The sequence below is a fragment of the Rhipicephalus microplus genome, chromosome 3 (genome assembly GCF_043290135.1).
Source record: "Rhipicephalus microplus isolate Deutch F79 chromosome 3, USDA_Rmic, whole genome shotgun sequence".
In the NCBI taxonomy this organism is placed as follows: Eukaryota; Metazoa; Arthropoda; class Arachnida; order Ixodida; family Ixodidae; genus Rhipicephalus; species Rhipicephalus microplus.
The window spans coordinates 231,151,173-231,170,841 of NC_134702.1; the positions used below are offsets into that span (position 1 = coordinate 231,151,173).

The window sequence follows — 19,669 nt, forward strand, 5'->3', positions numbered from 1 at the left end:
CCGCAATACCACAGGCAGCTAAGGTGGAAAGAGAAGATTGCCATCCACTCATTCATACAAATAAAGCTACACGGAAATCCTTATGGATATTCTAGAGCCGCCTTACCTATGTGGTTCCTGTGGAGCCCCTGCAGAAACACCTCAAGGAAATTCTCATGGATATCTTTCAGGTGGCTCCACTGGAAAAAAATGGCTCTACCTCTTTCTTGTACAGCTACAGAACGCTAAATGGAACTTCGCAGGGATTTCCTAGTCCCTTTATGCTGACAACGGTTGTGTGAAAGTTTTTTCTTGTGGGATTTCAGCCAGTGGCCATGCACAAAATTCTTGGATAAGTCTGCACTCCTCTCGGTCTTTAAGGTAATCAACATCATCATCATGCCTGCAGCATCATGAGAGAGATTTAGTGCATGGCAAAAAAAAAAAAGAGCTAGCTGCCAAAAAAAATCTGAAAAATACCTACGCACCCATGTCCCCATGGAGGAATGAAGTACAAGCAGCAGTGAACCCTGTTGTCCACTATGTTCTTGCGATTAAGACCACTCTCGTCCTTGAAGAACTGGTTGAACTGCTCATCAATGTACCGATCTATGGACCTCCAACTGCACAGAAGCAAGAATATGCACACATAACCACAACGTTTGAACATGCACCCTTTTTTTAGCCCTTCACATCCCGTGAGCAAGCTATGTGCATTCACACATCTTGAATCCCCACTACTGCAGACTAGCTGAAGTTCGTCCACAAGAAAATGCCCCAATAAATTAACCAAAAATAACTTGGGGAAGTTACTAGCCATATTAAATGCCATCCTACTTTGTGCTCGTGAGAAGACTGTGGGAATGGCAGGTTATCCCCCATATAACATGAGACACTGCAAATGCCTACACGAGCGCCACTTGTTGGTACCACAGTTCAGCAAACACACCTCTCTTCACAGTTCACAGCATCACCGAATCCAGGCGTGTCGACCACCGTCAGCCTCAGCCGGACTCCCTTCTCTTCAATCTCCATGGTTTTTCGCTCGATCTGGACAGTTCTGTCAATCCTCTCTGTGGGAGGAAAGACGGGCGGAAGGCAGAGGACATCACATTCTGCATTAGCTGGCACAGCCTCAACATGAGAACACATCTAGCAGACCAGCAACAGGCCTCCACCATTTAACCGTGAGAAGACTGTATTCACAGAATACAGTAAACCACATTTTCATCCCACAACATAAACACAAGTAACATCTGAGTCTACTGTGTTTTAGTCTTCCCTAACACTTTGAACATACACTCTATAGCATGCACAGCCAGCAATGCTCTGAAGGCTACAGACTTCTTCAACTGTTTGTATCTGTGACCATAAAAACAGCATCACGTCAGAAAGCTATGGGCATGCCTGATGTCAGCAAAAGCCTTATAATGTGTAATATAATGTATCCATCAGGGTGCATAAAAGATGTTGCAAATTTGAAACTGTTTACCACTGATCACTCATGAAAATTCAGACAGTGCCTGAAAATGCAGATTGTATAAAAAACAAATAGAACACAAGCATTAACTCTGAACTGAGATATTAAATTAAAAATGTGACAAATAGGGATACCTTATCAGAAGAACAATATGAACGACATGTGAACAAAGTGCATCTTCAATTAAAAAACCTTTAGTTGAAAGACAGAGCTTGCGTTTACACTATTTTCCTTGCTCTTGTCTGCATTTATTTGAAGTGTCTGAATATAAATCATTTATATGCAACTCATCAAAACTCTGGCTCTCACTTATCACCAGCCAAATGAGACTTGTCTTTATCCTGAGGTCAAAATCCAATGCTCTCTATCAAAACGAGTTGAAGGTTGACATTGATTGATATGTAACATTCCAAAACCACCATATAATTATGAGAGACGCCGTAGTGGAGGGCTCTATAAATTTTAACCACCTGTATTTTTTCAACGTGCGCCCAAATCTGAAAACATGGGCTTACAGCATTTTAGCCTCCATCGAAAATGCAGCGGCCGCAGCCAGGATTCGATCGCGTGACCTGTGGGTCAGCAGCCGAGTACCTTAGCCACTAGACCATCATAGCAAGACAACATGCTGAATGCCACATACTGAGAGTGCATTACAACACAAGTAACAGATTTTCATGTAAACAAACATGTACAGGTTGTAACTGTAATATGACAGTGAATTATATTCCATGAAGTGTCACAGATCGAAAGCAAATGCACTGAAAAACACGTGAAGCGAGACCTCCATGAACTTTCAACTTGTGTAACCTCTCCAGCATTGCTTGCTGTGAATGAAATAGAGCCAACATTCAACCTATCAACCTGTATTGTTAAAATCACAAATACCATATTACATGCTTGTACAAGAAAAAAGAAAATACCATAGCGTACACATCTTACCATGGGAAAGGTGAGCTGCTCCAGAGGTGTGGATTGGTTGGACAGTATTGGAAACTAAATGTCCAGACAAATCATGGAAAGTGTTTTACTGAACAATGTGGATAAAAAAATGATGCAGTCTGATCATAAAACCAAATTGGTAACATTGAACTGCAAGCAAGTTTTGTTGATGTTGTTTGGATAAAAATGCAGATTTACTAATTGTTACAATGCTTGCCATTAATTCAGGAGGCATCAGAGTTTGCCGAGCAGCCTTTTAAAGCAGTTTTTTTTTTTGCTGCAATCATTGTTGGTTATTTCTTGCGGCGATAATCTGTTATAAACAATCTTTGCTAGTTGCCATGGTGCCCTGTTTTTATCATAGAATGATGCAGTTTCTGTCATATTTCCATGTTCATTTACGAATGAATTTATTACATATATGCTCTTTATTTAATTTTGGTACATTTTCTTATTTTGTGATGAGCTGTAATTGTACGTTTTCCTCATTTGTGTTTCAGCACTGGTAATAGCTGCCTAATTACCAGATGTTCTCGAATAAAGTTTACAAAATATGGTTAAAATTAATTTCACTTGCTAGTGATGACAGTGCTTGGGGTAAGACTGCAATCACCCACACCGAGATAATTAAAATCGCTAAAGAAAAAAAAAGAAAACATTACAGTATTGAGTACAGCTGCAAGCAGCATGTTCACATATAAGGAGGAATTGGGAATACAAACATACAATAAATGAAAAGGTAGAACTACGCAGATATGTAGAAGCCAGTGATGTTCCATACCACGCTGAAGAATTCCCATTCAGACACATGAAAATTCCCTAATTCGGGGATTTTTCCCTGAAAACGTTGACGAAATCCCCAGCATATTTCCCAGCACAACAGAACGGCGTTCCGCCCCCATTCACGCGCACACATACAATTCGTACTGGTGACTTTTGGGATCATGACTAGCCCCTCCACTGCCCTACAAAAAAAACATGACTGTATTAATTAATATACTTTTAGTACACTGCACATTTCGGGCTTCAAGTCTAAAATCAATAGTGTACTAGAAATCGCTGCGAGTAAATATCAGAAACAAATCTAAAAGGCTATGCTTGCGTGGTGCATGCGCCAGAACCGATTACAGCAGATGAAGGTGCGCTGTAACCACTAACTATCGGTCATAATAGAAGAATTTAACCATTGCTGAAATTCCCTGCCATATCATGAAGATTCCCTTTTTCCCTTTGGCTGAAAATGAAAGGCTAAAATTCCCCGAAAGAGGGAAAATTCCCTGCACGGAACATCACTTGTAGAAGCAGTTGACGCTGCACAATTTGGGGTGCAAAGATATACAACGATCACTGTGAACAGCCGTGTATACATACCTTCGGCATTGGGGAGCTTGCGATCTTCATACAAGTCCGTCAGAAACAGGCTGTTTATGAGCGTAGATTTGCCCAGGCCAGATTCGCCTGGCGAAAAAATGGAAAAAAGAAAGAAAAGAAACACAAGATGAGAGACTGACAACGTTTTCCGGAAGAAAGTAGATGGTGAGAGAGAGACTACTAGATCAAGGACTACTCTGAAGTGTTGAATGCGAAATGAAGCTCTAATCGTACCCACGACCATCAAGGTGAAGTCGAATCCCCTCTTGACTGATTTCCTGTGCACTTGCTCCGGTAGTGTAGCGAAGCCGATTTCTCCCTGCGCCGGCGAAGCCAAACATGGGATTGTTTACGCGCCCGCAGCGCAGCATCACTTCGCCACGCAAATACGACAACGTAAGAACGCCGACGCCCAACTGCTCCCATCTACAGCTATCGTATTTAAAAAAAAAAATCAAAAGGCTGATCAAAGGAAAAGGTTCTCGCCTCAGAGGGGCACGGGGAGTGGCGCAGATCGGTGCTCGGCATCGCTGTTGATGGTCACTGGTGACTGCCTCTTCCTCCCGTGAGCAGCACAGTTGAGAGAGTTGCTTTACAGTCCACGCGTTTGTGCCAGCTTACCTCGCCGCTGCCGTGCTCTAAAAAAAGGCCTAATCACATCCAGCGACTCGCGGTGGGTCATTTAAAAGCCATTGTTAAGGCGCTTCCTCCAACGGAGCGGCTGGAGCCGAGCGAAGCGAAGCCAATGAAGTCACCGACAGCGTCCCGCCACGGTCATGGCAACCAAAAACTACACACACACACACACAAAAACAAGAGACCTTTAACAGTCATTGTTGCTCGACGCGGCGCCGTGGTTTGCCGCATTGCGGTAATGCGCACTGGCTACACATTTTTGTACAATCGCAAGTGTGCGCGAGAAAGTTATATTTTCGTGTTATACATCATTCAGTTAGGCGACAAATTTGAACTCTTTGCGCGCACATTTATTAGTTTGAACTGAATTGTTGACTGAACTGAGCGCCACCCGGAAGCCTCCAAGTAGACTGCGAAACGAGAAACCCAGAAACTACGAAAGTGCCGTTTTTCGGCGGAAAAGGGGTGTGTAGTGCGTGCGTGCGAAGGGTGTTGGCGTGTTTTGAGTTTGTGGAGTGCAGCGCGTGCGTCTCGCGTACGCGGGTGTGTACAACGTGCAATGACAACTGCCCAGAAGAAGCTGGTCAGGTCCAAGAGCGGCCTCAGAATCGTCACAGTGGGTCACGAAGAGCTCAGTCCTTTCCATTTGGACGAGCCTCCGTGGACACCCGACCGAGAGGCGAGTCCACCTGTGACACCTTGTGTGCGCGTCTTTTTGAGCTATCGACAACCGCGGGCTTACCTCGCGAAGGGCGCGTATGTGTTCAGAGAGCGTGTGTGTAACTAAGCCAACTCGGTTTAATTGCGCCGTTTCAAGCTGGAGCGAAATGCGCGTTGATCTTGGGCGTGCGGCCTCTTTGCGTGTTGATTGTGTGCTCGTTACGAGCTGCGCGATTTCTTTCTTTCTTACCCTTCTTTGCGGCTTCCTTGATCGTTCCAGAGATAGAGGAATTCAGTGCGAGTGCTTACGCGTGCTCCAAATTTCCTGTACCGTTTTTTTTTTTACTTCGCGTACGTGCACACGGCACAACAGCTGTGTCGCGGAGTGCGTGATGAGCGACAGCTGGTAAACATTGCTTTATTTAATCGATAGCTCTCACATTTCTTTGCACAGGTACTTCAGTTTCTCTGCACGTGAGTTTTCGTATGCACGCGTAACTTTTTTTTTGTGTGTGTGTGAAATCTGTTTTGCAGACCGCCGATTGCTGGCGTTGCCGCTCCAAGTTCGACTTCATAACTCGCCGCGTAAGTACAACGTTTTGCGTGTTTTACCCCATATGTCGAAGTGTACGTTGTCGTACAGCCTGCAGTAACGATGAAGGTTGACAAGCGAGTTATCAGCGTCGTTGATTAACTGGTGCATCACGCAAGCTGACCGCTGACCTCAATTGTTATTGCTTGCCACAAGGCTGCTCCTACATACGTTTGTGCTGTGCTTTTTTTTATCAGCTGGAGATAATAAAAATTAATGAAAGTCGTGTATTACTTTTGACAGTGACGTGCCTTCTCATATTATATTCTTTTCGACTGAGCGCCTCACTGCTATACTGATTATACGACAGTTTTGATTGAAGCGCACATAATGTTCATATGAAAGCCTAATTTGAGCTAACTTCTATTTCCGATGGAGGCGGAAATGTTGTAGGCCCGTGTACTCAGATTCGGGTGCACGTTAAAGAACCCCAGGTGGTCAAAATTTCCGGAGCCCTCCACTACGGCGTCTCTCATAATCAAATAGTGGTGTTGGGATGTTAAATCTCACAAATCAATCAATTTGAGCTGACTGGTCGCCCAAGTTTAAATACATCACTTTCCTTGACAACATATAGTATCCATTTTAGGAGAGCAAGCTTGTAATGTCACGGGCTATTTTGCAGTGCCATTTCGTGCAACTGTGGAAGTGAAGGGATCATTTGTGTGATCTTTTCTAGCATATATGTAGATTCCTCCAGTGTGGTGCCAAAAACCTTGGAGGAGCTTACGTTACAGTTCTGCGAGTGTTGTAGTTCGGGAAGTATACGGCGTCCTAAACATATATACGATGAAATGTTCAGCAAACTGTTTGCAGAAGTTGTGCGTGAGTCATGGGAAAAGTTGCTTCGCTGCATTTGGCCAAGCAGAGGTGAGGCGGGCTGTGTAAACTGCATCAAAATGTGCATGGTGTGTTAGAAAAAGTCAATACGTTCATAAGAAAGTGTTCCTCACCTAACTGGTTGCAAGGGTGCTTCACAAGGGTAAACTGCAGAATGCTAATTAGGTAGACAAGGACAAAGAAGGCTATGAAGGGCAATGCGTCCCATACTGGTTGTAGAATGTATACATATAAAAAAGTTTTTCGCAAGTAAACATAGTTGCAACTTGGCGCTTGACCTATCTGGTGTGTCTTCTATATATTCTGTACCTCATTTGCTCTCAGTAGTTTACCTTGTCTTATCTATTTCAGCTAGCTAATTCATAATGTAAAAATTTCCTCATGCTGGATCTCTCTAGCCATTTCCGTCTTTCCTCAATACATTTTCATTTGGTTTATGAGATTTAACATTGCAAAGCTACTCAGCCGATGAAAGACGCTGTGGGCATTACACAGTACACTGGCCTCTAGCGCTCAGCCTCTATCAAAATGTGACCACTACAGCTGGGTTTGAACCCATGTCTTTCAAATCAGCAGTCGCACATTGTAACCATTAAACCACCACATATGTGGCTTTCTCCTCTGTTGTCAAGCAGTGGAGACCTTCTAACATCTGTACGTGTACAGACTGTGTTGGCATTGTCACCAGCATGGCAACAGTATAGGGCACCTGGAATGCCAAAATAATTGCTATTGCAACAGGAAATGCTCTTTTGCTAAACATTGTATGCATTTAAGAACACAGGAAGCCATTGGCATAACTATTACTGTTTCTGAGTGTAGCACTGCTGATTCATCAACATTCACCTGGTGCCCTCTAACAGCTTCATCAGCCCACTAATAAAAAAAAATACTGAAATAATCATGTACTGAAAATTGGCACGAACATTCAGTTTTGCATGCCAATACCCAGTGTGAATATGAGGCGCATGGTAATTTGGGGCTCTAAAGCTTAATTTTAATGAGGTTCCTTAATATGCGCTTCAACAGATAGAAAATACAAGAGCGCTAAAGATTTCTAAGGACAAGTGCTTGTTACAAGCTGCCACTCTAGCGTTGCCAGCGCGAAGTCGGCGACGGGAATGACAGCAGGTCGGTTCGTTCCGTACGCAAGCAGAGACAGTGAAGAGATCGGAGACGTGAGAAAACAAAACAACTTTACTCTAGTGATATTGCAGCACACGGGATCTAATACAACACTTCAATACAACTAACAAAATACATCGACATTGGATACAACTAAAGAAATATATAACAGAAACAAGAAATCAGCTTACGAGAGAGAACTATTACAAACTACACAACTAACAAGAATAGAACGACGGAGGAGAATGTTCGAAGATATAAACAGGTGAAGGCATACGTGTGATGACCGGCAGCGTTGTGTCCCCGACGATCGGATGCGAGAAGTCGAAGAGAGTTCTGGCACGACTGCGATGTCGGCGGTGTTGCAACGGTGGTGGCTCCGGAAGGCTAGTGCTTGCAGGTGACTTCGAGCAGGTTGAGCTAACTCGAGGCGAAGTCCCGATGTCTACGTTGCAGACGTTAATATTGCGTCACAACTAGACGAACGGCTAAGTTTAGGTGGCCAGCCGATACAGAGCCACACTAAAAACTTCTAGAAGAGATGCTTGTTGATCTGTTTCTACACCATCTTGGTCAGCGACTAGTCTCCCTAGCAGGGCGAAATCCTGCGCTTAAATCCCCCTCGTGTCTCCTCGCTCTCTTCCTTGGGGACAAGAGACCTCTACCTGGGTCCAATCATGCGCGTTTAATTGATGGGAAACTCCGCCCCAAAAATATTTTGACCCCACCCATTTTTAATTGGGAGAGGGCCCTCCACTAGCGAGAGTGACAACCTGTCGGGTTGTTGTCATACGGCTTGGCCACCAGAGCGTTTCCCACGCTTTTCCCCGTGGGAACGGTCAACCGTTTGGCTCTCAGCCGGTGTGTCTCGTAGTCTAATCCTTGTTCGGGGTATACCGCGGCCTTCTACGACCTTGCAGACGCCGCCACAGTTACAAAAGGATTAACTGTCGGCGGCGACGATCTAAGAAGAGCACCCCATTTCGCACTTCTCGGCTCCCTTTCATGCGCCGCCGTTTCTCACGGTCAGTCGGGGAGTACGGCGCCCGTTAATTGCCGTGACGCGGTGTCGCCAAAAATGGCCGTCCGTGACATTGCCCCCCACTTTCAGAACGTTATTCATAAAATTTGTTCACACGGAGGGGAATTTTTTCGACAACAAGGAACAAAACACCACCAACAAGGGAGACATGAGGGCTGTCCCTCTCATACACAACATAACTAGGCAGGGTGCATCAAAGTAACAACAAAAGAAAAAAACAAACAAATTGTTAGAGTACCAGCTTCAGTTACACGCAACAATATCAAGGCGCAATACAAACAAGAAGAGGAAATAGCCGTGTACGGCAGCCATCAATACAGAATACACTGCACGAATGTATACTACGAAACAAAACGGAACAGGTGCGCTCCTCTACTGTAGTGCAATCCTTCAATGTGCATTACAACAAGTAAAGACAACCAATGCACCAAGCAAAAAGAAAATAACTCAAAATACACTTCTTATACAATGAAATATGCACATACAAACAGAAACAACCAACGAACGAAAAAAAAATGCTCATAGACCTCAAGTCTCAATGCGCGCAACGACAACTGTACCGGGTCACGCCAATCTTAATCAATTTACAAAATCATTCGGTTTATGCTAACATCTTCCTCAAATGCTCATTCATGCCACATCCCCATGGCAGTGGAGGCATACGATGCCACACTAAACCTTTGAAACAACTAGAAAAATGACACATTTTCTCAGTTTTTACCTTATGCAAATTTTCGCACTCATGATTAAACTCATTCGATGCTAACTTTCAGCCTTTGGCTCGGCGGTTTCCCTTCTGAACAATTTACACCGCCTCACGTAACTTGCAAAAATTATGACTGAAGTCTGCATCTGCAAAGACACACTAAGTAACCATACTTAGCAGGCACGTGCAACAATTCTTCAAACTGACCGCCCCCCTTTCTCAATTAGATTCGCTTGAATCGCACACGATGGGGTCGCGTTCCCGGCGGCTTTCGAGCACGCCAGAGGTTACAAAAAGCACGAACGCCAGACTGTGTCCTGCTGTCACGCCTCATTCTGCATTTCGGCCTGCTCCCCTCGGGAATGTGCAAGGGACGCCAGAAACAGAGGGGAAGCCTGGGTAATAGTGTCTTTGTGGTCGCCCCCACGCAGTACTTAGCCGTTGTGCCTTTTCGACTTTGAACCTTCGGGCCAGGCCGCCTTCCCGAAGTCGTCGAAAATAACCGCTCGTTTCGTTCGGGTGACGCACCTCCCTTTCCCCCTCTACACCTGGCTCGCCGCTTGCGCCTCCATGAACGCCACCATTGACGTTTCTTGAAACGGATAAATGGCCTAGCCTTTCGTCTTTCTCGAGATGGAGTGGGATCTGCCCTAGGCTTACACAGTGCGGTGCGCTTCCGCTTCTTTCGTTTTCGGTGATGTTTGCTTGCCCCCTTTCTCTCGATGTCATCATCATGTCGCTTCGGGACCTCAGAAGTTGGGAAGCTCGTTGGAGCTGGTGCTAGGTCTTCCCTCCCGATAACGCTTTTTGAACTCTGCGTCACGACGGAGTGTCGGGCCAAATTGGCTTTGTCAACACTGATGAAGCCATTAACTGGGCCCTCTCCGACGGCATCGCTGCATTGCTGAAGCGTCGCGTCCTCGCTCTGCTTCGCCACTGTGCTAATCATGCCTACATTCGACGATGTCGAAACGTACTCTTGAGGCACGAAGGAGGTTTCCAGCATCTTACTGGGCCCATTAGGGCTGCTGGCACTCTCCTCATCCACGCAAGGAGCGTCTTTCGACATCGTCTCTACCTCCAGACCGGCCAAGGCCTCGTTCTCAGCATACTCTACCTTGATGCATTCTAGAATACACGGGCCCTTTTCCGGTGCGATCTCTGGTTCTAGTGCTTCCTGCCACACTTTAACGTCCGTCGCTTTCCGACGCGCCTCGCTTTCCGACTGTTGTCTTTCTGTTTCGCGCTTTCTTTCAGACTCTTGTCTGAGCTGCTCTTCCTTTGTCCAGACAGAAGTTTCGAATGTCCGGAACATCTCTGCCTTAACTACCTCGTAGTTGTTCGCGTTCTGCTGACTGAGTCGCGCAACAGCTTCATTTGCCTCGCAAGGCAGAATCGTCAGTAGCCCTTGACACCATGTGTCTCGCTCAAATGACAGTTTCTCGCCGGCATCGTCGTGCTCACTGCTGGATCGGCTCACCCTGCTACCCTCACTGAGGCGAATCTTTAATTGCAGTAGCTGCACCTCCCGTTCTCCGGCTTCCCTTGCCGCTTCCCTTGCCGCTTCTCGTTCTTTCGCCCTTTCTTTGCGCTCTCTCTCCTTTTCTTGGCGCTCTCTCTCCTTTTCTTCGCGTTCTCTTTCCCTTTCTTGGCACTCTCTCTCCTTTTCTTTTTCCTCCCGGGCCAGTGCCCGCTCTTCTCTGGCTAACGCCTGTTCCTGCTGCTCCTTAACCCATTGTCTCAGTTCGGCGCGCTCGAGGCCTAACTGTTTACCGTGCGTGATCCACTTATCCAAATTCATACACTCCATACTGCAAACTGTCACTATAATGCCACTATAAAACCAGCGCAATCTTATGCAGGCTGCAACCGCTTCAACTGTGTGGCTCTATCACCACGCTATCCGCACGGTTCTCGTTCACCCCTCACTGTCTTATTCTTGTACGGAACGTCCTGTCTCGCGGACGCCAGTTTTGTTACAAGCTGCCACTCTAGCGTCGCCAGCGCGAAGTCGGCGACGGGAATGACAGCAGGTCGGTTCGTTCCGTACGCAAGCAGAGACAGTGAAGAGATCGGAGACGTGAGAAAACAAAACAACTTTACTCTAGTGATATTGCAGCACACGGGATCTAATACAACACTTCAATACAACTAACAAAATACATCGACACTGGATACAACTAAAGAAATATATAACAGAAACAAGAAATCAGCTTACGAGAGAGAACTATTACAAACTACACAACTAACAAGAATAGAACGACGGAGGAGAAAGTTCGAAGATATAAACAGGTGAAGGCATACGTGTGATGACCGGCAGCGTTGTGTCCCCGACGATCGGATGCGAGAAGTCGAAGAGAGTTCTGGCACGACTGCGATGTCGGCGGTGTTGCAACGCTGGTGGCTCCAGGAGGCTAGTGCTTGCAGGTGACTTCGAGCAGGTTGAGCTAACTCGAGGCGAAGTCCCGATGTCTACGTTGCAGACGTTAATATTGCGTCACAACTAGACGAACGGCTAAGTTTAGGTGGCCAGCCGATACAGAGCCACACTAAAAACTTCTAGAAGAGATGCTTGTTGATCTGTTTCTACACCATCTTGGTCAGCGACTAGTCTCCCTAGCAGGGCAAAATCCTGCGCTTAAATCCCCCTCGTGTCTCCTCGCTCTCTTCCTTGGGGACAAGAGACCTCTACCTGGGTCCAATCATGCGCGTTTAATTGATGGGAAACTCCGCCCCAAAGATATTTTGACCCCACCCCTTTTTAATTGGGAGAGGGCCCTCCACTAGCGAGAGTGACAACCTGTCGGGTTGTTGTCATACGGCTTGGCCACCAGAGCGTTTCCCACGCTTTTCCCCGTGGGAACTGTCAACCATTTGGCTCTCAGCCGGTGTGTCTCGTAGTCTAATCCCTGTTCGGGGTATACCGCGGCCTTCTACGACCTTGCAGACGCCGCCGCAGTTACAAAAGGATTAACCGTCGACGGCGACGTTCCAAGAAGAGCACCCCATTTTGCACTTCTCGGCTCCCTTTCATGCGCCGCCGTTTCTCATGGTCAGTCGGGGAGTACGGCGCCCGTTAATTGCCGTGACGCGGTGTCGCCAAAAATGGCCGTCCGTGACAGTGCTCCTGTATTATGCTGCTGTTGAAGTTTAACTGCCTTTGTCGAAAATTGCCAATTAAACAGATTTCAGCAGTGTATGCTTTGAGTAAGAAGCAACTTCAATGGTTATCTATAAAATTAACTGCACGATTAGGAACACCACGTGGCCTACATTAATACTGAGCCCTCCATCATCGTCCTAATGTAAATCCCGAACCCAGTAAATCAACCGTGTGTGGTGGATATACAAAAAAGCTCACCTGGTTCTTGTAAGTTCCTCTCCACAGTTCTCATCTGCTGGTCGTATTGTTTCCGACTTTTGTTTGAAGCTGCCATAGTGACCTTAGGCTCTGATTGGTTTTGAAATGTCCATTCGTTGGGTTGTAGTGTCATCCTGGCCGATGTACTTTTTACAGCACCATTGCCGTCGCTGTGGCCGCGTGTACTGCAGCAGCTGCTGCAGCCGTAGGCTTCCCTTGCAGCGCATGTGCTTTGTGGACCCCGTACGCATCTGTCATGACTGCAGTCCAGCGACGCTGCGGGAGAACGACTTCTACGACAGGCACCTGCGCCTGCTCCTCGCTGGCGCGCCCTTCCTCGTCACGGTCGTGCCCGACGCGGGTGCAGCCCTGCCACACTGCTGTCGACTCTCCCCTGACCATCGGTGAGCATCTAGGAACATGGTTTCTGGTGATAAGTGAAGCTTCGTAGCGAGCAAACCAAGCAGCTTGCGCAGCTTCATGTTCATAAAGGTGAAACCTTAGAAGCCCATGCACTCAGATTTATGTGCACATTGAAGGGCGCGATGCATTCAAGGTTTACTCTGCAGCATCTATCATAATCATATGGTGGGTCTGGGATGTGAAGCCCTGATAATTATGGACGAAGCTTTCACAAGTTGGTATAACACGATTAAGGGTACAACCACAGAAGCCTGTAAGCTAATTTATGTTGTTAATAAAATGTTTTAATTAAGCCACACTTGCGAATTGGCCTACCTACTGTTCCTGGGTGGCTACACCAAGCACAGGGTTTCTTATTAGAAACGGTGCTAAGTATATTGAGCATTGGTGATGTTTCCTGTATTATTACACTAAGTTGCTGGCAATCCTTTGAAAGTATGAGAACCTTTACTGGCTCATGATATTCTTGAACACGTATCTTTTTTTTTTTAAGAGATACCCATTGCATGTTTAATGCAAAAGCATTTTATAGTTAACTAGGTGAAACCAAGCACCCAACTGGTGTCTGCAGGATTGCATCTGGAAAGCACTTGAACTCTTCTCCCGGAACTTATGCTAGCACAAATAACTGCCAAGGTGACCACCTGAATCTGTTGCGGTGAAGGAGAGGGAAATGGCAAAGCAGCAGGGAATGTCCTGACTTAAAGTAAAGACAGTGCCTATGGAAAGCCGATGTGCTCTGCAAGACCACCGACGTTTGCAACATGTGGCCATTGACATGGGATCTGTGAAGGAAGCGTGCCTTGTCTGCTGTACTAGTTGGCCTTGACAGCACTGTTTTGCAGCACCCTTCCCTAATGACCTAGCCAAAAGCAGTGCTTTCATGTTTTCATCTCATGAGAATATGCACAGGCATCCTTTCTAGTATTCTTTCCTGTGTGTACCTGCGGTTTTCTGCAGAAAGTGTTTCCGCAGGAGTGAATAAGTGGGAGGTACAGTGAAACTGCAATGCCCTTGCTATGGGCTCTCAAGTACCAGAGCGCACGGAGCTATTTGCCCAGTGTGTCATCACATTGTTTCAAAGCATATGACTGAGCTGTGGCTCCTCATTTCCCGATGTCACGCAGTGTGCACTGAAATATTTGAGCCCTTGTTGGTGGGTGGAGTTTAATGGCCAATTCTGGCAATTTAACTATCATGTCTGAGTGACGGCAGTTCAATGTTCCTCAGATGCTCGATCTTGTCACTTGCCTGGTGTTAGATATTCCCAGCAAACTTCAAATAATATCAAATAAGATGTGAAACTGAAAGCGATTCCCACTCGAGCAGTACTGTCCCCACACAATGAAACAAATCAAAGGTCATGCACTGTATGCTGGCTTGTCAAGCATGGTGGGCATAGGACGAAAGTAGCAAAGAGCAGATGCTCAGTGGAGATGTGACCACACTGCTTTGTTCATGCCAAGTCTCTGGTTGTAAAGGATATTCCAGCAGTGCAGGTTTACCCTATGACTACTTTTCCCATAATGCATACAGGTTTTATCATCGTACAGCAACCTGCATCATGCGAAAGGTGGCTTGTGCTTCACTTGCGTTTAATATCAGCTATACTATTGCCACCACGTTAATAGCTGCTGTTTTGAAACTTATGCATTTATCTGATAAAATTGTAAGAGAATTTAGTCTGTCTACAAATGTTTTAAAATGTGTAAATATCTTATCTGATTACTGCAGCAACAAAATTAAGCTTCCTGGATAAGTGGTGCCATCTGACAGCGTAAGAATAAATCAGGCAAGCATGTAAACAAATGTGTTCATATGTGCCAGTAGCATAATTCTGAATGCACTGGCTTTAAAACAACACGAAGGTCACCAGTAAGGCGCCGGCCAAAGGGGTGGCATTATTGGGCTCTTGATGCTGCACTGATTAGTATGATGCATCTGCATTAACCTGCGCTGGCACTTCTGTAGCTTTTGTTTTGTAACACTGGTCTATAATTATGGGAAGCCTCGAGGTAATCAGTAAAATTGACTCGTAAGCGATCTGCACATTTCGCAAGCCTATAACCTTGGGTAAATGATGGAACTGTGCATAGGTCCATCATACGCAGCGAAATTTATTGAGTTCCTTTGACCTAAAAGAATTAACCCAAAAAGAATGAAAAATTTTCGGTCAACGTGCGAACTTAGAGCCCAGTTTGTTATGTAACCAATCATATTAGGCCTTCTACATTCAGTAATAGTCATAAATTTGAAATTAATAAGACGAGGTCCCATTTCAGTGTATACTTCTGGGCCTCCTTCTGTATATCCTTCTTGGACATTGTATTAGGAAATAATGAAACTTGATTGGATTTGAGTTCATCATGAGTGGTTCTTAAAGCATAGTACCCAATATGCTGAATAACCAGTACAGTGCAACATACCTACTGGGAGTTATTTCTTCCATTTTTTCTTTGCTGTGTGGTTGCCACTGTTTAATAGTGATGCTCATTTTTCACCCCATTTTGTGATGTTTTTTTTTCCTTGCAGCATCCTCGAGATAGAAAATGTTCAGAGCAAGGAGTTGATAGAAATTCCTTTGGCCAGCATAAGCACTTACCGAATCCTCAGGCCCAACAGCCCCGGAATGACCAACTCGAGTGAGTTCAAATGCACACCTGCTAATATTTCTAACTTTCTTTGTGCTTATACTGTTGCTTCTTTGTGGAACATATGCTTTTCAATATCAACATTTGCACTCATCTTTATTTTTTGCTGTGACAGGCTTTCAGTAGATGAAAATTGTGAAACATGTTATTGTCTAGTCCTAGTTGCATCTAAATGTATCAGAACCTTTTCTATGTTTTCGTTTGGCCCTATCAGATAACTTCTTCAACATGAATAATGGAGTACATTCTCAAGTGTCCGGGAGCAATAGCGATAATGCTGGTGTGTACCGCGGCTTGTGTATGAACAGCCGATGCACTGCATCTGCCGATACTGTTGCACCCTAAGTGTTTTTTGTTTTGCCAGATGCAAGGTTGCCCTACAGTATACTTGTGTACAATACTGGGAAAGAATAGGGGCTTCTAGCTTGTACGTATACTTCTTTATGTTAACGTGAATAGGGGCTTCTAGCTTGTACGTATACTTCTTTATGTTAACGTGTTACTGGACAACGGTTTGCATTTACCGTCTTACCGGAACGCATGTCTTTCAACGTTCTAGCTTCTCATTCCTAAACATTTACGTATGTGCATAAATGCATATAGCTTTAGGTTTTTGCAAACCATAAATGGTGATGCTAACTGTATTTAAAGCGCATTTAACTTACAAAGGTTTCAATGGCCGTTGTGGCAAAATTATGAGATGTTTATTTATTGTGAGTAGTATCCTTGTATGCACAAAAGGGTGAAAAATACAAGGTTACTGCAATTGTGGTGTTCACATCTTGTGTTCATGACCACAGTCATGAACACAAGATGTCAACACCACCAGGCACGCGCTGTGGTAAACAGCCTATAATAGCCTCGAGGGTGATGGTTTGTATTGGACGATTTCTGTTAGGTAAGATGTTATCCCAACTTATCAATGAGCATGAGTGTGCATAGTAGTATATCAGATTTTGGATTTCGAGATTAGGCCCCACCATACTGGTAGGGCCTCCCAAAAATTGGCCTATAGGCTTATTGGAGTGTCTGTCTCCACAGTAATCTTCAGTAAAGGGCAAAATATTGTGTTTAGAAAAAGTTTATTTCAACGTCGTCTCTTACTGGACATGGTGTCTGTGTGGATTTGAGGAGAGACCTGAGCGATGACTAAAATAAAGCCATGCCGGGGCATGGCGCTGTGTCTGACTCCACGAGGAAGTCAGGTTTTGGCATGTTCTGTTCGCTGAAATTCACCCCTGTATAGTGTAGCGAACTGATCGAACAGATGTGGAAATGTTTACTGCAGCTATTAGAGTTATTCTATTAATCAATGTGTGATAATATCTGTTTCATTGTGGTGAAAACATCAAAAGGTGTGCATCTCGGTATGTGTAAAACGTTTCGAAGTCTCCTCTTGATAGCGCGGTGGTGCTGCAGCAGTGAAATAGCTGTGGACTGCACTGAGGGCACGAATTTCGAAAGAATTTGTTCACGGCCAGGAGTGCTAAATTACCGAGCAAGCAAGCTCGCACAGCCTACGCTACGGTATGGAGAAGGTTCGTCGAGTAAGGCCCTTGAGCAAGATTCAGAACAACTTGTGGGTCTGAAGATTGTATGAAATTTTCGATTACTTACAGCTTTTCAATTTGGCGTGACATTGTATTAAGTAAGTATGTCTTGCCATTGCAATTTAGTAGTGAAAAACATGGTAGTGATAGTTAGAAATTAGTGTTTGCGTGGTGTTCATTGATACACTGTGGCATCAAGCTCTGTTGTCATCCTCGTCATCATCATTCTCATAATCATCAGCCTGACTACGCCTGCATTCCATACCTAGCGGGTAGGAAGTCCGATCTGCTGTCGCCTATCTTTGCACAAGAGCATTTTTTGACGAGCCGTAACTGCAAGCAAAATCATATAATGCAACATATTTTCATTGATTGTGAAAGCTGATGTGTAGTAGAATAAGTGGGGATAGTACTATAAAAAATTATCAAAAGTGCTTTTGTTTTATTTGTCGTCAAAAGTTTTCCTTGCATGCTCTTTTCTTGAAGTTAGCACGATTACACATCTTTTTATTGAAAAGTGATATTAAATAAGGTTTAGCAGTTTTATAAATAAGCATGCTGAGAAAGTAATGCGGAATTTTCACCCCTCTACCATAGGCTTTTTGTGAACTAAGGGCCTGCAAACAGAAAAACGTTGTCAAATTTGAGAATTTTTAATAAAAAATCTACACTACATTGAACATCAGTGCCAGTACGCCTATATGTAGCCAAACATATTTGAGGCAGGTAGTATTAATATATTTTCTGTAATTCATCAGCAAATTCGAAAAAAGCAGCAGAGCAGGTAAGTGTGGCCCTCTGCTTCTCCGTCATTATTGATTTACTGTGCTTCAAAAAAATTTTTTCACAACAAAACCAGTGGCAGATCTCTTCTTTACACACATCAGGCAACTATGTGTAAAATTTTGAAAGAAATTTGAGGTCGACCAGCCATGGTTTGTTCAATCGTACGTGAAATCACCCCTAGTTACAGCCTTGGCATGAGTAATTTCACCACAACTAGGTGTATGAGTAAATGAAAAAATCGTTGAGAATATTTTCAATCTGAATTTTCCTGGCAAAACACTGCGATTGTAACATCACAGATTGTTGCAAAGTGCTTTTTCTTATGATCATTTCCTAAATCTCAGTGCGTTGAAGTTTTTGGCTTTCAGAAGATAATATGCTTCATTTTTACCACTTGGAATTCTACATATGTCCCTGGATGCCATCAAAATCTGTGTTGAGAAAAGTGCTGGTGAAGACCACAGCAGTTAAGACATGTTACTTTCACTTGATTGAGGGGCTTTAATTTTACAGTATGCAGGAATATCCAATATTTATAAAAGCAGTAGCATCCTTACCATGACATCTACTGTACAAACTGGACTATAGGTTGAGTGGGAGTATAGTTTGCCTTCCAAGTTTGAGTGACCAAAAAAGAGAAACAAAGGAAAAACAACCCAAAACTGCTGAAACACATTTATTTGTGAATTAAGTGCAGCGCACCCAGATCGTCGGAGCTCCCCTAAACCACTATCACAAACTGTTTTTATTCGCCGGATGAAGCACAACTGTCTTCTGAACACGAGAGTTTGTCGCCGGCCGCCTCCCGTAGTGTGTCGTCTTTCGTGCCATCCAGCGAGTTGCTGATTCAGCATTTCTTGAGAACATTTTCCACCATGGAATGTGACAAGGAACACCAGCCGAAAAGCACCCAGCCACAAACAGTCGCAAGCCGAGGCCTTTGTAGGCAGCCCGTCGGCATCTTTAGGTTGTCGCCAGACGTCCACTCTCGGTACTCCTGCCGCACTCGGTCCTGAATGGCTTGTTTAGCAAAATGCCGAGCAGCTGGAGGTTAGACATCATACTACCTGGTATGACGACGATGTCCGTTTTTGCATCGCTGAGTGCACATTTCACAGCGTCGGTCAGGTGATTATGAAACTCACCCAACACCAGCATGCTGAGAAAACGCAGCAGTGCACCTGGCTGACAGTTCTACACTACTCGTATCCATTTGAAAATTATGGCCTTGTTCATGTATCCTCGGCATCGTCGTACGTTTGAAAATGATGAAAGGTGGAAGCTTTCTACCGTCTGCCATGCATGCCAGCATGACTATGAAGCGCGAGTGCTCGTTGCCAGTGGACAACAGCTTCACATCCTTGGCACCGCACTGCCTGATCGTGCTCAATGAAGGCATTTCAAACCACACAGGGCATAGCCACTCTATCCCATCATGTAGTTCTGCTCCAGAAGCCGGTTCACGAAGCGCTGAAAGTTTATAAGCCTGTCTTCGAACTCCTTTGGCAACTTCTTACAGATGGAT

The 19,669-nt window shown here is 44.9% G+C and overlaps 2 protein-coding genes across 6 annotated transcripts in view; one reads left to right on the forward strand and one right to left on the reverse strand.

Moving 5' to 3' along the window:
- Positions 1–4,574, reverse strand: part of LOC119167551 (septin 4) — a 41,003-nt gene extending 36,429 nt beyond the window's left edge. Inside the window, exons 1-6 of one of the 4 annotated variants that reach the window (XM_075890780.1) lie at positions 4,259–4,574; positions 4,007–4,091; positions 3,773–3,859; positions 2,402–2,455; positions 929–1,052; positions 468–602 (exon numbers count right to left, since the gene is read on the reverse strand). In XM_075890780.1, the coding sequence (XP_075746895.1) occupies positions 468–602; positions 929–1,052; positions 2,402–2,455; positions 3,773–3,859; positions 4,007–4,091; positions 4,259–4,300 (527 nt within the window). In that variant the 5' untranslated portion in view covers positions 4,301–4,574. The remainder of the gene's footprint in view (positions 1–467; positions 603–928; positions 1,053–2,401; positions 2,456–3,772; positions 3,860–4,006; positions 4,092–4,258) is intronic. The other 3 variants (XM_075890781.1, XM_075890783.1, XM_075890784.1) reach the window with 3 other exon arrangements.
- A 167-nt stretch (positions 4,575–4,741) lies between these two features.
- LOC119167553 (zinc finger FYVE domain-containing protein 21) overlaps positions 4,742–19,669 on the forward strand; it is a 37,975-nt gene continuing 23,047 nt past the window's right edge. The window contains exons 1-4 of one of the 2 annotated variants that reach the window (XM_075890785.1): positions 4,742–5,111; positions 5,603–5,653; positions 12,891–13,138; positions 15,690–15,799. In XM_075890785.1, coding sequence (XP_075746900.1) covers positions 4,968–5,111; positions 5,603–5,653; positions 12,891–13,138; positions 15,690–15,799 — 553 coding nt within the window. In that variant the 5' untranslated portion in view covers positions 4,742–4,967. The remainder of the gene's footprint in view (positions 5,112–5,602; positions 5,654–12,890; positions 13,139–15,689; positions 15,800–19,669) is intronic. The other variant, XM_037419059.2, reaches the window with a different exon arrangement.